This window comes from Hipposideros armiger, unplaced genomic scaffold (assembly GCF_001890085.2).
Source record: "Hipposideros armiger isolate ML-2016 unplaced genomic scaffold, ASM189008v1 scaffold_1227, whole genome shotgun sequence".
NCBI classification, from domain to species: domain Eukaryota; kingdom Metazoa; phylum Chordata; class Mammalia; order Chiroptera; family Hipposideridae; genus Hipposideros; species Hipposideros armiger.
In genome coordinates this window covers 65,084-81,012 of record NW_017732577.1, presented here as the reverse complement: position 1 = coordinate 81,012, position 15,929 = coordinate 65,084, and the positions used below count along the sequence as shown (strand labels likewise).

Below are 15,929 nucleotides of genomic sequence, written 5' to 3'. Positions count from 1 at the left end.
TGAAAAAAAAACCATTGGCCTATACCCACTGGCTGCACACCCAGGACTGGGATGGAGGCCTGGCAGTGGCAGCTATCGTTGCTTTGGGAAGAAAACTGTCACAACCAAGTTGCTGGGCTGCTAGTTCTGAAGTTCTGTGAAGCTGTGTGCATGATCCAGGATGGTTCTGATGATAATTTTAAAATATTCTCAATTAGCCACTCAAGTTAAAAAGAATCTTCTCAAGGTTTGTTTAAACTGTGATTGAAAGCAAAGATTAATAAATAGGATTTCTCATTATTTTAAAATAATAATTGATAAAAACATAATGTTTAAGTCAATACTAAGGGCTATTTAAGGACTTCATTTAATCAAAGTTTATAAATGATGAAAGGTTTACTGAAAAATGTTTTTGCTGAAGGGAACTTAACTTGGAAAATCTTCCCGAAAGTGATATTTCTAATAAGAAAAAGTAAACATGAGTGCATATTATTCATCAGGGAGGAGTTATTTATACTTCTGATTTATTGTTTTAATTAAGCATTGTTTCTTAATAGCACTCATGACTCAAGGCAGATAAATAGGGCTTAGGTTATAGGTATGCCAAGTATTACACCAGGCTGTATGATTCCTTGCAGAGAGACAAGCCCAGGGTCATATCCAAATATGCTTTTGTAGTCAGTGTTTACAAAAACAATGCTAGAAATAAAAATATCCTTGCATAGTCTATATGATTTCTGAACTCCGGCAATCTCTGAGCAAATAAAGAATATCAAATATAGAAACACTAAATAGCATTGGGGGCCTATATAAACAATCACATTATGAGACAGTCCCAGACATTTGAAAGGATTCTATAAAAGTTCCTCTAATGCACTTTTGACACAAAAATAACCTTGCTATACTTATACCGGCTTCTCTCACCTGTCTGTTTAATAAATGATCCCTCTGAGGGAAGTTCAGAATGGCTGTTTATCTACAAAGCTCACACTCTTTATTGAATAGGGCGAATTTCCTAGTTTCCAGATTTTAAAAGTTAAGACAGATTGCAGGGCCTTTTTTAGGGGGTGATCTCAGTGCAGCTGGTTTCCCGCAGCGACTGAGGCTGTGCGGACTTTTCACTGGGTCGGTGGGAGAGCCCTCTGGCGGCTCTGCCTTTAGCTGGTGGTTTTCATCCCCCTTTCTGCCCCTGCCCTGGATCCCACCGCTGAGGAATATGTAACATGTTCCTCCTCGCATGCTGCTTTGATTCCAGCATGACTCACCCTTCTATGCCACAATCTGCACCATCTCTGGTGGTCTTAGAAGGTTTGCTGGAGAAACAGACAAAACCTCTGTTCTTAATTTATCCCCAGGGTTCTGGAATTATGCTTTAGTTACCACATCCCCTCCCCAAATTCCAGTTTCAAGGGTCATTGTTTTTGTCATCTTGTGTGATAATCCCTCTGCAGGGACAGTTTAGGTGCTAGGTGTTGTGAGCTTGAGAGCTGCATACAGTACAATGGTTATATTTTCTTGGACACCACAAGAGTACACATATTTAAACAATCTCAGTGTGATAACCTAATTTGCACTCCAAAGGTTTGATGATGGCAAGATCAGGCAATGTTCACTTGTTTACTAGTACCTTGAGAGCTCTTGATTGCAAAATACAAAAATTGGCTCTGGTCACTATAAAAAGAAAATGGTATTGATAAGAAAGATATAGGAAAGAAGACAGAATCAACCTTAAGGTAAGAGGACCAATCTTGAGAAAAGGACATAATATCAAAGAGACCAGGAAGAGAATCGGGATTTAGTCAGAGAGAAAGTCCGGTCTAGCGGGTATAATAGCCTCAGCTTCATACAAACAGCCACTACTGTTAACAGAGAGGGGGGCCCTTCTCGGGGAGGTGCCCAAGCTTGGTTTCCACACTGGAGCTTGGCCCTCACACCGGGGGTCGAACCCGGGGGAGGAAAACTGGAAATCCTAACTGCTACCTTCCCGGAGGATGGGCCCTCCTTGGAGCGAAGAATTGAACAAGACACAGAGGTAAAGTGGTGAAAGAGGGGTTTATTAGAAGAAATAGTACAGTCCAAAGAATTAGGAGCAGGCGGAGCACAAAGGAAAGTGGCTCAAGGCCTTTTGTTAGTGGGAGTCTGATGGTTTTCTTTCTTTTCTCTGGGATGGGCTGTTCCCCTCTGGGAGCAGGTCCACTTACTTGATTGACACCTATGATTGATGAGTGGCTATTACCTCATCTTAGACTGCGCATGTCCCGTCCCAGAGTTCAGTCTGTTATAATGATATTAATGAACTACTGTGCATATGTATGATATTATAATGATGGTATAATAAGGCTAAGGTGAGATGGAGGTCGTGGTGGCCTTCTACCATGCAGGTTCGTGAGTGACAGGTCCAATTTAGTTAGGTCCTCACAGCAGTTAATGGTTAGGGCAGATAAGGGAAGAATTTGGGAGGTCACCAGGTGAGGTGCCCCCATAGGTTGTGTTGGATGTACAGGACCGCAGAGACCGAATTGCCTGTCTCTAACTGCCTGCCTTAATTTTCCTGAGAGACCTGATCTGCATAAATTTCTGTGGGGAGTTGAGGGACGGGAGGTGTCTTTTCCTGTATCCACTTCTAGCTGAGAAGGAGGGTAGAGCTGTCCCTACCTACTCGGGATTCACGAAACTCTCACCCTAGCTGATCTTAAATAGTAAAAAAAGGGGATCTCTTCTTCCTTGGTCGGGGTGCACTGGAAGCCTCTCTGGGACATAATTTGTATCCCAATGGCCCCTAGATGAGGAGCGACAGATGCCAGTTAATAAATTAAAAGCGCTGGCTCCAGGAATAGGACTGGAAGCCCAATTATCTTATTTTATCCAGGGGTTAGGTATGGAATGGCCTGGAGGACTGTTAAAATCCACTTAGTCTCCGGGGTGGAGTTTATTTATCCATGAGCAGCCGATGAGCTGCCAACAGATGGCAGGATGGCTCGGCTAAAAAAAAAAAAAAAATTCCTAGTGAGGGAGGCTTAAAATTTCTATAATGAGGGGGCTCTCCTGTATCACTACCACTGCTTGAATCTCATCTTCTGTTTCCATGAGTATTTCTAAGTGCCCTTTTGTCCTCATATCACTTTATCAGGATTCCAGTTGCTAAAAAAGAGTATCTAATAGGCTGATCCTAGTTCACATGCCAATAGCTGCCTGTTTTGATTTTGCTTTGGGAGATGGAGAATATTTTTTATATAAGAGGGTGGTTCAGATGCTTTGTAGCAAAATAATAAAACTTCAACAAAGACCCTTTTTTCTAAATTCATAAAATTGTATTAATTTTAGTAACCCTTAAAGTATGTTTAGCTGGCTTTGACATGATCTCCCTCACAAATTGCACCATTATGCCAAAATTATTGTTTTTTACTAAGTGTATGTATCAATTAAGGTCATCATAATGTATCCATAATTTTATTCATGATATGATGAAGAAGCAAATATGTTTCTTATAATCTCTTCCCAGAGGATCTGTTAGAGCTGTGTGAAGTTCCCATTTATTGAGTAATTTCTATATTCCAGGCACTGGGCTAGGTAATGTGTAGGCAGCATCTGTAGTCCTCATAAGTACTTTGCAAACTCTTTATCATTCACTTCATTTTCTATGGAGAGAAAATGAGATTCAGAAAGGTACAAAATGGCCTCAGAGTCACTAAGCAGTTTATCTGCACAGCCAGGACTATAAGAACCTAGGATTTCCTTCCTTCCTTCCTTCCTTCCTTCCTTCCTTCCTTCCTTCCTTCCTTCCTTCCTTCCTTCCTTCCTTTTTTTCCTTCTTTCCTTCTTTTCTTCTACATCAAAGTCCTTGCTCATAATATTTTCACCACTTTGCGTGGCTAATCAGCAATGAAAAAGCTCGTGACTCCTAATCTCATAAAAAAATATATTTTTTTTTCTGAAAATATATATTGGTCATTGACATTATAGATTCTCTGTCCCATAGCCAGGCTTTTTAAACTTTAAAAAATTATGATATTGTGATTTACAATAAGAAATACATATTTGGTCTTCATCCCCATTTCTGGCACAGAGATCCTAAAATGCTTGAAATTCCCTAAATGAAAAGAACAATAAAGGCGTCTTGTTATGATAATGAGGAGACCTTTGGACCTCACCTAAGGAGAGCAGCTGGTTGCAGGGAGACTCAACCCTGTAATTAGAGAATTGGAACTTTCAGTTCTACCCCCTCATTCACCTCCAGGGAGTAGAGAGGGGCTGGAGATTGGATCAATTGCCAAGGGCCAATGATTTAATCTTTCATGCCTATGTGATGAAGCCTCCATAAAAAACCAAAAGGACTGGGTTCAGAGAGCTTCCAGGTTGGTGGACACATGCAGATTTGGGGAGATTGGTGCCCATGGAGAGGGCATAGAGGCTCTGTGCCCTTTCCCATACCATGCCTTACACTCCTCTTCCATCTGGATGTTCACCTGTATCTTTTATCATAGCCTTTTATAATAAACTGGTAATCCAGTAAGCGAAACATTTGTCTGAATTCTGTGAGCTCCTCTGGCAAATTAATCAAACCCAAGGAAGGGTCATGGGAACCTCTGATTTATATCTGGTTGGTCAGGGTCAAAAGTACAGCTAACAATGTGGGCTTGCAATTGGCTTCTGAAGTGGGCTGGTTGGAGATTGGGGAATGGAGTGGAACAATCACGTAGGACTGCCTCAACCCTTCACTGTGGTATCTGGTGCTACTTCTGGGTAGATGGTGTCTGGATCGAGTTGAACCCTGCTGGTGTCAATGAATTTCTTGCCGGTGATGTGGGAAATTTCTCTTCCCGCCACATAGAAATTTGGGTTCCAGAAATACCCATCTAAAATCATTCCTGACTTTCACTCAGAAATAAAAACTGATTTGAATATAGATCCTTGGCTGTGTCACTGAGAAGCAGAATAAAACCTACAGTGCTCTATAATAAAAAGAAGAGGAGCAGGAGGTTGTCAACGTGGTCATACATTTGTCATTTTCACTGGGAACCAGAGCAGAGTAGAAAAGCATCTGTAATCAAATGTTGCAAAAGTCACTGCCCTAGTTAAACTGTTGTGAACTGGGGCGCTTGGGTCTGAGTAATTCAGGACTTTTATTTTCAGCACATGTCCTCAATCATTCTTGTAGAAATGAAGGCCATCTCTTGACTCCAAATGTGCCATTTACCCTCTGCACATAATCTGTAACTTTCATCCAACCAAAAAAGACAGTAAAGCAGAAAAATGTTACATTCTCAGACAAAAGAAGTTGAAAACATCTGAGGAAAGGGGAAGGTGAAAAAGTTTGCCAGGGTCTTTTAAACCAAAAAGATACATTTCTAGTTGTATACCCTAAAAGTGCTTCCTTTTACTTTATCATTTGTATATGACATTGTATGCATAGAAAAAATATCAGCCTACATCCTGAATTTACAGCAATTTTTACCTATAACTTTTTTTTAGTAAAAGCACTTTCTAAAAGGTGAAATTTTAAGTCCATAATGTAAATATATCTCTAAGGAATAGGATGATATTATAGAGAATCACTACAGTAAATGGCATTCTTGCTTAGTCTGCCTTAAACAACGAGCCTATTAAAACAATCACAGTCCTAATAGAAAGAGCAAGAACTTAAGAAAACTCACTGTTTTATTAACAGGTCCATTAATGACTATAAATTACAGAAGTCTAACATTTACTACTCTTCTGCCTTCTTTTCTATGCATTCCTACCTTAGCATTCTCATACTCCTGTAATTATCTTGTTTACTTATGTACTTTTTATTGTCTATTTTTCCTCTACTTCCAATGTAGTTTTGATCAGGGCTACAGCCTTGGTTCTCTCGTTTACCACAATGATAGAACCCAATCACAATTTCTTTTATTTATGCATTCATTCATTTGACAAATATGTATTAGTCTTCTATTTTTTGTCAGGAACTGTTACATAGACAAGGGGTCTCTGGCCTCAACGTGTTTAGAGATAGAAAGCAAAGTAAATTAATAACGTAATTTCAGATAATTTTAAGAGCCATGGTGGGGGCGTAAGGTAATGAAATAAACAGTGCAAAGAGGGTAGGAAAACTGTTTTAGAAAAAATAGCCAGTGAGAGCCTCTCTAAGGAGGTAAAATACAAAGAGAGACCTAATATGAAAGATTCGGGGGGAAGAATGTTTCAGTGTCAAGTAGACTGAATAGTATAAAGATCCTGAGGTGGATAAACTCAGTCTTCCAGAAGTAGCACTAAAACCAGTGAGCAGGGGAAAGAACGAAAGACGAGGAGCAGAAGGCAAACATACGTGGTCAGATGACGCAGGCAAGGCCTTCTTTCAGCTCGTGCTTTTCAAACTTTGTTGTGCCTGCAAATCAAATCATCTGGGACCTCGTTAAAATGCAGACTCTGGTTCAGTTGGCCTGGGGCCAGGCCTGAGATTCTGAATTTCTAACAAGTGAGAATGCTCATGCTGTTGTTCTGGGGACTACTCTTGGAGTAGCAGGTTTCTGAGCTTGAAAAGGACTTTGAGATTCATTGTTAATCTGAAAGACATAAAAGGGCCTTGGGTTTGGAATGATACAACTTATTTACGTTTTAAAAAGATCACAAAGGCTGCTGTGTGTATAGAAGAAGCCAATTGGGGGAGAAAGCTTGGAAGCTGGAAGCCAGTTAGGAGACTGCTTCTGTTAGGCAACAGGTGATAGTGGCTTGCAATGGCAGTGAAGGAGCTCTGGAGATATGGTTGAATAGGAGACACATTTTGATTATGGAGTCAGTAGGACATTTTCATGGGTTAGGTGTCGGATGAGAAAGTGAAAGTGTGAAGAAGATAGACAGCTAGTTTTTAGGCTGAGCAACTTGGTGATTTGTGGTTCCTATTATAAAGATGAGGCACTTTGGAGGAGGAAAAGGATGGGTTTGGTTTCAGATATTCTGTTTTTCAGAATGTTATATTAAAAATCATATGGAAGTAAGAAGTATATAAGCTGAATATATATATATATATACTCATATATATATGTGAATATATATATATATATATATATATATATATATATATATGTTAGGAGCTCATGGTAGCGTGTTAGATGGGAGATGAAAATTTGGGAGTCACTAGATTTTAAAGCTATGCAATTTAATGAGCTCATCTAGCAAGTGAGTATACATTGAGAAGCGATTTGATTTGAAAGGAAGAAAGGTCAGCCAAGGTGACAGAGAAGAAGCCACCAGTGAGATAGGGAAATAGAAAAAAAAACAAAGAATGTGTGACGCTCCCGAAGCCTAGTGAAGAAGTAAATGCTTCAACATGGCCTGGAGGAAATTAATGAGGAGAGTTCAAATAAAATGAATGGCTAAGAATTGACCATTGCACTTAGCAAGATGTGGACGTTGCTGCTGACTTGACAAAGGTGTTCTTGGTGAATAGGGTGATGAAATCTGGTCTGAACTGTAAGAAAAAGAGTGGGTGATAATAAAGTGGAATTTTTCAATGATTTTTGCTACAGAGAAATGGGCCATAATTAGAGAGTAATGTTAAATCAAAGGATTTTTAAGATAGGAAATATTGAAACATGTCTATGTACTGCTATGAATAATAGGCCAAGAGGAAAACAATGGTTATACAAGTGTTGGGGCTGACTATGAAGGGAAGAGACAGTGTCAAGAGGGAATGCAAAGTGTGTGTGTGTGTGTGTGTGTGTGTGTGTGTGTGTGTATTATAAAGATCCATGTAGGTTGGTAGAAACCTGGTGGTGGAAATATAAAGCATTTTTCTTCTGGATGTTTTTCTTTTTCAATAAAATAAGAAGCAAGGTCATCAACTAACAGTGAGAAATGAGGAAGGAATATTGGAGATTTGAGCAGTGAAGAAATGGTGTTAACATAATTATCTCAGGAAGTGTAAAAGCAAATTTAATAAGGTAATGTAGCAGGATTCAAAAGCTAGTATGAGGAGCCATTTAAGATACAGTAATATAATTAAGGTGAACCAAGTGGGATTTCCTCTAGTCAGATTCATCTGTTGAGGGAACAAAATGGCAGGGTTACTGAGGATGTATGCAGAGGAAAAGTAATTGTAATGGACCACGGCATCTAAAGCAAGTAAGAAGGAAGTGAGGGCTTGAAAATGTGATGAGTTGTTACATTGTCCAAATGGGACCAAACAACTGTTACTAGGGTATGTGAACTGGAAGACGGGGTTATTTGAATCTCAGGTAAATAAAAACCTATATAACGCACCCCTGCAATTCTCCAAAGGTGTGTGACTTTTAACTACATGCACACAGCTTGAGCTATTGTGAAGTTATCTCAAAGGCTAACTATTTATCCAGTCAGCATATGATTTTATTTACTTACAATTTCTCAGAAATCCATCTACTGAGAAAAGGGAGGTCCATCAATATAACAACTTTCTCTCTTTTAAAGTATGTTAAAAATTTTAATGCACCAAACCGAAAAGCAAAACATCATTCAAACCAAGCATGCTATTAGAGCATCATCCTTAAGTGCTGTTTTGTCTTTCTGCTGTTGTTCTCTCAGCAGCAATAAAACAGAAATCATATTACCAAATTTGAATGCTAATACATTTCCAGAATAATCTGAACAGCAAACAAACAGAATCTTGTAACGCCATCTCAAATGCTCTTCAGAAAACAGTCAGGAGGGCAAAGAGTCCATAAAGTAAGGCGCAAGGATAGGCGATGAGAAGCTGTTGTCCTTCCATGTCCAAGGCCGAAATGAAGATTTTGGAAGCTGAGAGGCTACACCAGCCAATGATGACCAGTGCTGACATGGTTCCAATTGTGCCCCTATAGCAATGACAAAAGAGGGGATTGCCTTACATCAGGAGACAAAGAGATTATTACATCAGAGCTGCCTCTGAAATGTCCTGTGTACAGTACTTACAACTAGTTTCTCCATTTGTAAAACAAGGGTTAGGAGCCATGTGAATGCAAAGGCCTTGGCCAGTTAGAAAATATTTGACTCAAATTCACCATCAGAAGTGAAACACTTCATACTTCAGAAAAACTTGAATGAATAGAAACAGAAGAATTCATCTGCAGTTACTCTTATATGTCAACATTCAAATCACAACTCCTGGAATTCTTTTATATAAACTCTGTACAGAAACTTCTTTCATAATACAGATTTTTTTTCCCCCCAATGCTTTCTTCCTAAATTGACCTGTGGTATAAGCAGCAAGATAACTGGCCTTTCCCTCCAGTAGGGTGTCTAGTCCCCACTGCTCCCAAGTCCCCTTTCCCTAGTTTTTGTCTGAGGACAGTAAAGCCTAACACAGCTCAAGTCGGAAGCACACAGAACAGGAAGCACCTATGTGTGTTGCCTCCCACGTCATCGCTAAAGATCCCATTTAGCGTATGTGTGGATTTTTTTTAGAATACGGAAATGGATTTGTTCAAATTGATATCTTCAAGAAGTAACTGTGGAAGCAATTGGTCCTTTAAGAAGAAATGGGGAAATAAGGTAGTTAAGCCTAGCCATCTTGGGAATAAAAAAGGAGGTGTGGGAGGTGAAGAATTTTTCTTATGTGCAAAGTAGAATGCATTATTTAGGAAAATACGACATAAGAGTTAGGAGAGGTCTCAGGATATATCTTGTTCCTAGCAATAAAGCAAGGAAGTGACTTGACAAGAACTGCATAGTCAAATGGACATTAGACCAAAATCTCCTAACGTTTAGTGCACTGTTCTCATTATTGAACTACACTGCCTCACTTGACCCTGGCTCAACCTGAAGTTGAAAATTATGTTTATGATTTGTGACACTGACAACAGAAATGCATGCTTTTAATAACTAAATCAAAGCAAAACAAGTGAAAAATGTACAATACCTTGTAATGCCTTAGATTATAAATAAACCAAAAATACATAAAAAGCACTCTAACAAATATTATATTCATTGGTTTAATTAATATCTGTTAAGAATGACTTCTAGAGTGATTTAATTTATATTTTTTGTGAAAAAAATGTAAATTATATATGATTAATCTGAATGGCATGGTAACATGCCTGAAAAGGCAATTTCAGTGTAACAGTCTTAGGGGTCAGATAGTTTATTCCCCTTTAATATAATTTAAAGGATTTCTAAATCATCCTTTATAATTTCAGAATGAAAATCTAATGAAAAAGTCCAGACTTCTAATGATTCTCAAAATCCAGGAGTTTAATTTTCATTTTTTTCTCCAAATCTGGAGTCATTTAAAAGGCCCTAAATCTCAACTTTGCTGAAATAATGTTTAAAACGTAGAATTTTCAAAAGCACATCATTATAGTACAAGTTCTCTGGCAAAAGCATTTGACAAAATAGAAGTTTAGAACTGAACTTTATATTAAATTGTCAAATGTTGGTACCAAACAACAGAAAACGGCACAGCTTATTAAAGAATATGATATACAAAAGATGGAATTTTTCCATGGATAACACTCAATAAATATATGAGGTCTGACAATTCAGTTTGCGAACTCATCCTAGAAAAAGTGCTACATACCTCATTGCTGAATATCACTACAGTCAGAACCTTCGAAGTACACCCCTTGGGAAGCTATGCACCGATGCCAGCGCCTAGTCCACCCTTCAAAGCAATTTTGAAACTCTTTTTCTGGAATGGCCATTAGAGCTGTCGTTGTATTACCCTTGATGTCCTAAATGTCTTCCTTTCAATATTCCCTTTATCTTCAGATAAAGAAAAAAGTCATTGGGGCCCAGATCAGGTGAGTAGGGAGGGTGTTCCAATACAGTTATTTGTTTACTGTCTAAAAACTCCCTCACAAACAGTGCTGTGTGAGCTGGTGCATTGTCGTGTTGCAAGAGCCATGAACTGTTGGCAAAAAGTTCAGGTTGCTTTCGTCTAACTTTTTCACGCTGTCTTTTTAGCACTTCCAAATAGTAAACTTGGTTAACTGTTTGTCCAGTTGGTACAAATTTATAATGAATAATCAATCCCTCTGATATCAAAAAAATTTAGCAACATCTTTGCAACAAGTTTGCGAACTTAATTGGCAGACCCTGTACCTATAACACACAGTGTATTTATACATTTTAGGTATCCGTTTTCTGTTGTATTCCTCTTTTGAGGAGTACGTGCTGATAAAATAAGAGTTTGCTCAAGTTGTTTTCAAGAATGTTACTTTAAAAATAAGACCGTATTAAAACAAACAAAAAATCATTTCCTTGTTTTGTTTTTTTAAAAAAGAATGAGAGGGCCGGCCGAGTGGCGCGATGGTTAAGAACTCGCTTGGGATGCCAGAGGGCCCCGGTTCGGATCCCACATATGAGGGCCAGTGACACTGCCCTTCTACAGCTAAGATGCTGAACAACAGCTCAACCTGGAGCTGGGCTGCCGTGAGTCGCCGGCGATGGCGTGGGCTGCAGTCCCTGCTGCAGTGGGTTGCCATGGGCTACCGTGTGTAGCCTGTGGCCAGCAGCCAGTGTGAGCGGCCAGCAGCCGCAGTGAGCGGCCATCCAGAAGCCGGCGACTGATCTGCCTCGCCAGAGAAGAGCGCAATGATGGTGCCAACTTGGGCCAGTGAAGCAACATCCTCCACAACTAGATTGAAGAACAAAACGACAGCAATTTGTCTGTTCCCCTTTCCCCAATTCCCCAGCACTGTTCCCATCCCCCCAATTCCCCAATAAAAATCTTTAAAAAGAAAAAAAAAAAAAGAATGAGAGCTAAGACATTCTCAATAATGCTATGAAAAAAATATATGATAGTATATCTAAATAAAAATATTAAACGCTTCTCTAAAATGTCTTTCTTCAGCAATGGTAAATTCTTTATATAATATCTTATCCAACATAGGGTTAATAACCTAAAATATGGATCATCCAAGAAAAAAAAATACAAATCGTGTCTCCTTTGGATGTGCAAGAATGAGCACTGATAGCAAATGTTTATTTCTAATTAGGTTTAGAGCATGTTAGGTGACAAAGGACTATGTAATTACTTGTCTCCCCCACCAAAGTAGTTGTGATATGCATATGCCCTGGGGAAGTGCCTGACAGAAAGGTAGCTACTGGATCCTTATTAATAGTTTTGAATCACAAATACTAACGTCCCAGGAAGTAAAAAAGAAAAATATATTGACTGAGCATATATGCCATAAAGTTCTCTCGCATAATATCCCCATCAGGGTTCCTAGGAAATTGGCACTGCATGGAGCCCAGCTGAGAAAGAATAGTTGCTCCCCGCCTAGAAGACCGAGTGCCTGGGAGCTGAGGCAATTTGTCAGCGTTCACCAGGCACTTACTCTTCCCAAATCAAACAAGTGCATTTTCTGTAGTTGTCGTATTACCCATAACAATAGTTCATATTGAAGAATGTGACAACTTACAAAGCGCCAGTTTTAAAGATTACTTGGCTTAATTTCTTTTTTAAATCATTGAAATAGGAACAGCATCTGTGTCAAAACTGACCTAGTTTCGTGAATTTGTGTGTAGCTTGTAATAGTCACTAGTTTTCCCCGATTCCACTACCAAAATGATCAGAAAGAGGTTAACTGCTGCGCTGATGTGGCAAGAGCCAGCAATGACCGCGCATGCAGGGTCAATCAGGACACACAGATACTTACTGCAGAGAAAAGAAGATGGCGCTGCTGGACAGGATGACCATGGGGAGCAGGCAGTAGCCCAGTACGCTGGCCACACAGCCACAGGACACCTCTGAGGAGCTCATCAAGTTTAGCAACGCGTGAATCCCTAGGCAGCCAATGGCACTCATGCCATACACATAACCAAACTGAACTTTTCCTGCCTGAAACAATGAGAAGAAAACAGTTTGAGGAAACATCAAGAGGAAATCAGAATGTTAATACGTACATCAGAGAGCATTTTAGAGTCAATCAGCTCAACTTAATGCTGCTCCATATCTTTGTAATACGTACAATTATCAGGAGACTCGGAGTTCTGGAAAAAACACCGGTTAGGATATGAATTCGGATCCTGAAAGCTAATACCCCGACTATACTTGGGATGTTACAGAAAGATAAAATATTCCTAGGTTTATATTTTTTGTCACAGATTGCCTATTAGGGGTACACAGCATAAGTAAGAATATAATTTCTCCCCATATTTGTTGAATAATTAAATGAATGAATAAATTAATGACAAAATATTCTAATTCAGTCTTGGAAAGTTACAATGCATACTAGTAATACTAGCAAACATCTACAGGATTTACTACGTTAGGCCCTATTCTAAGCATTTCACATCTATTAAATTACTTAATCCATACAACAATCTTATGAGATAGGTACCATTATTATACCAATTTGAAGTGCAGAAAGGTTAAGTAACTTACCCAAGGTAAAACAATGCTAAGTGGTAGAGCTCAGCTTTGAACCCAGGCAGTGTTGCTCTAAACGTTAAGTCCTTGACATCTACAGGAGCTCTAACATGTCCTAAAATAATGGGACTTATTTAACCTTTTTTAACTCAGTATATCCCAAACTTATTTGACCATGGAAAATTTTGTTCTCATAATGTCTATGGCCAGTTTAACTGAACACAACTTATGAAAAGCTGATTTATATCAACCATCTGACAATGAATCATAAAAAAGGTATTGTTAAAGGAAGTCAGTAGTGTTCAGGATACACCACTGATCTTCTGAGGCCTCATAAAAATAGCCATCACCCATGAAGCACTGGGGTCTAGTTAGCTGAAGTAGCTCCATTAAACTCATGCAGGAGAAGTCACAATCTACTATTAATTTAACAGAGGATATTTTAATGTTCGCTACCTGAGGATGCCAAAGCACCAGTAAAGAATGCATTTAGTTTTTATATTTACATTAAGCTGATTAGAAATTCTAGATAAAGTTTGGATAAGCTGACTCTGACTCTAGTGGGATTATACAAAAACAAAGAAGGATCTGGTAAATTGATTCAGAGAGAGCTTTTTAGCTGTCTCTCTTTTTTTTTTTTCTTCTCCACTGTTGTTTTCTGTGAAGTTCTTATGTCTTAAAGAAGAAAGAGGTATTCATTCGTCTTGTGATTAAACAAGGGTAATGGAGAATGTTATGACCATTAGAGTGTTCCAAATTGTAGAGCTATTTCCAATTCTTCTTCTGCAGTTGGGGAGGTTGGTCACTACTAAGTTCTTTCACTGTGTCCCTGGGCTATGCTGGCAGATCCTCTTCTGCATTAGCCATAACTTCTCAGTGAATATGTTCTGCATTCTGATGGCTACTTTGTGAAATAAGGCCAATGATGCTAATGGACATGTGAAAAGAAACAAATTATATGCACTGTTTCATTGGGAAGGTTTGCTCCCCTTGGGAAATAGTGACAATTTCAAATTGCTTTCATGTATTAGAGAAACAGTCTACTTAATTTCTAGTTGGATAGGGTAATTCTGAGTAGGGAGACTCATAGTGGTGAAAATGTGGTTGAAGCTGTTCTTTTGGTTTGCTTCCCTCAACAAGAAGAAAGTCCACTAAAAGGTTTTGTGTCTTATGTCAACATAAATCATAAAAATGATGACTATTTGACTATGAGTCTTACACCTCTAGAGATAATGAACAGATTTGGTTATCATTTCTGGATTTAGTTTTGTTTTTCCTAATACATGTATATACCAGCCCATAAAAATCATCCTTTACATTTTAATTCTAGATATCCAGGATAGGGATAACTTAGTTTCAAATGGATTCTGAGTTAAATCTGACTTCATTAATATCCAGATGTTTTTTTTCTTTTTATCTTGATTGCTCTACATGTATCAGAATCAATTCTGAAGTAACCACATTTGATGGTAAAATTGAAAGGATGATGTTTGCCTAAAAAGTTTCAGAAAAATATGCATTTTCACATTATCGCCCAATTTCTGAACTGAAAGGAACCTTAAGACCTACTTAAATAAGCCTCTTTTTTGTTTTCAAAATGAAGTTCTAAAAATAGAAAACAAAAGATTCAAGGTCACACCTAAAGGCAAAGTTAGGTGTAGATCTAATTTGCTCACTTCCAGTTGAGTTCTTTGCCTATATTGTTTTGTACTTAAAAGAAAGGATATAAATAATTCCAACTAATATTATGCACCCCAAAAAGATCTCAATGGGATTAATGCTTTCCTTTAGGACATGGTAACAGTAATATTTTCTACAAGAAAACAAACAGCTGTTACATTACAAATTACTTGAAAAAGAAAGATGAGTTAATGTAGTAAATTGATTGTTTCTGACTATTTGATTAATTGACATCGTTTTACTTAGGAGCTCAATCTAAGATTATCAAATTACTGTGACAAAAACAGAAGAGAGATTAGAGACTAAATTAAAACTCCAGTTGGTATAGTGTTTGATTTACAGAGTGTTTGCATTTGCTGTCGTTCAAAGGAAGAAGATGCTATGACTATACATTACTATACTGGATAAATGTGTTGGGAATATTGACCACATTACCATGGAGGAACTAGACTGATATCAGTATTTTGATATTGGTATTAAGTGGTAAATAAATAAAAAGTGAAAATTCATTTAGTTGCAAATACATTTTATAGCTATTTTTGAAAATTGCAGCTATACTGGGGAAAAAACAATTATGGGAAATGGATAGCTATAAAATGAAGAAGTGGAAAAGCCTTAGAACCTCTAATTTCCTGTATTACTTCTCCTGCCAAGTTTTTCACTTTGCACCTTAATGAAACTATACTTTTCAGACTGGTTTGACCATATTTTTCATGCTCTGTTTTTAATGTATTATCATTCCCTCCTTGGTATAAAATCATAGACTTTTTCTCATTTCTTCTTTTTCTTCCTTTGTAATGAAAATTTTTTCCTAAAGTATGAGCTAGAATGTCTTCTAAACTTAACTTAGGTGGAAATAACTTTTTTTAAAAAACTTTTTTGTGTCTTTTAATATCATTATTCCCAGATATAAATAATGAAAGAGACACATACACAAGAAAAATGGTAAAGTGGGGTGGGGGTG

General features: G+C 38.1%; 1 protein-coding gene across 1 annotated transcript in view; it reads right to left on the bottom strand.

Annotated features, from left to right (window-relative positions):
• Positions 1–7,074: 7,074 nt before the first annotated feature.
• Positions 7,075–15,929, bottom strand: part of YIPF7 (Yip1 domain family member 7) — a 49,620-nt gene continuing 40,765 nt past the window's right edge. Inside the window, exons 4-5 of the mRNA XM_019633032.1 lie at positions 12,573–12,754; positions 7,075–8,789 (exon numbers count right to left, since the gene is read on the bottom strand). Of these exons, the coding sequence (XP_019488577.1) occupies positions 8,627–8,789; positions 12,573–12,754 (345 nt within the window). The 3' untranslated portion in view covers positions 7,075–8,626. The remainder of the gene's footprint in view (positions 8,790–12,572; positions 12,755–15,929) is intronic.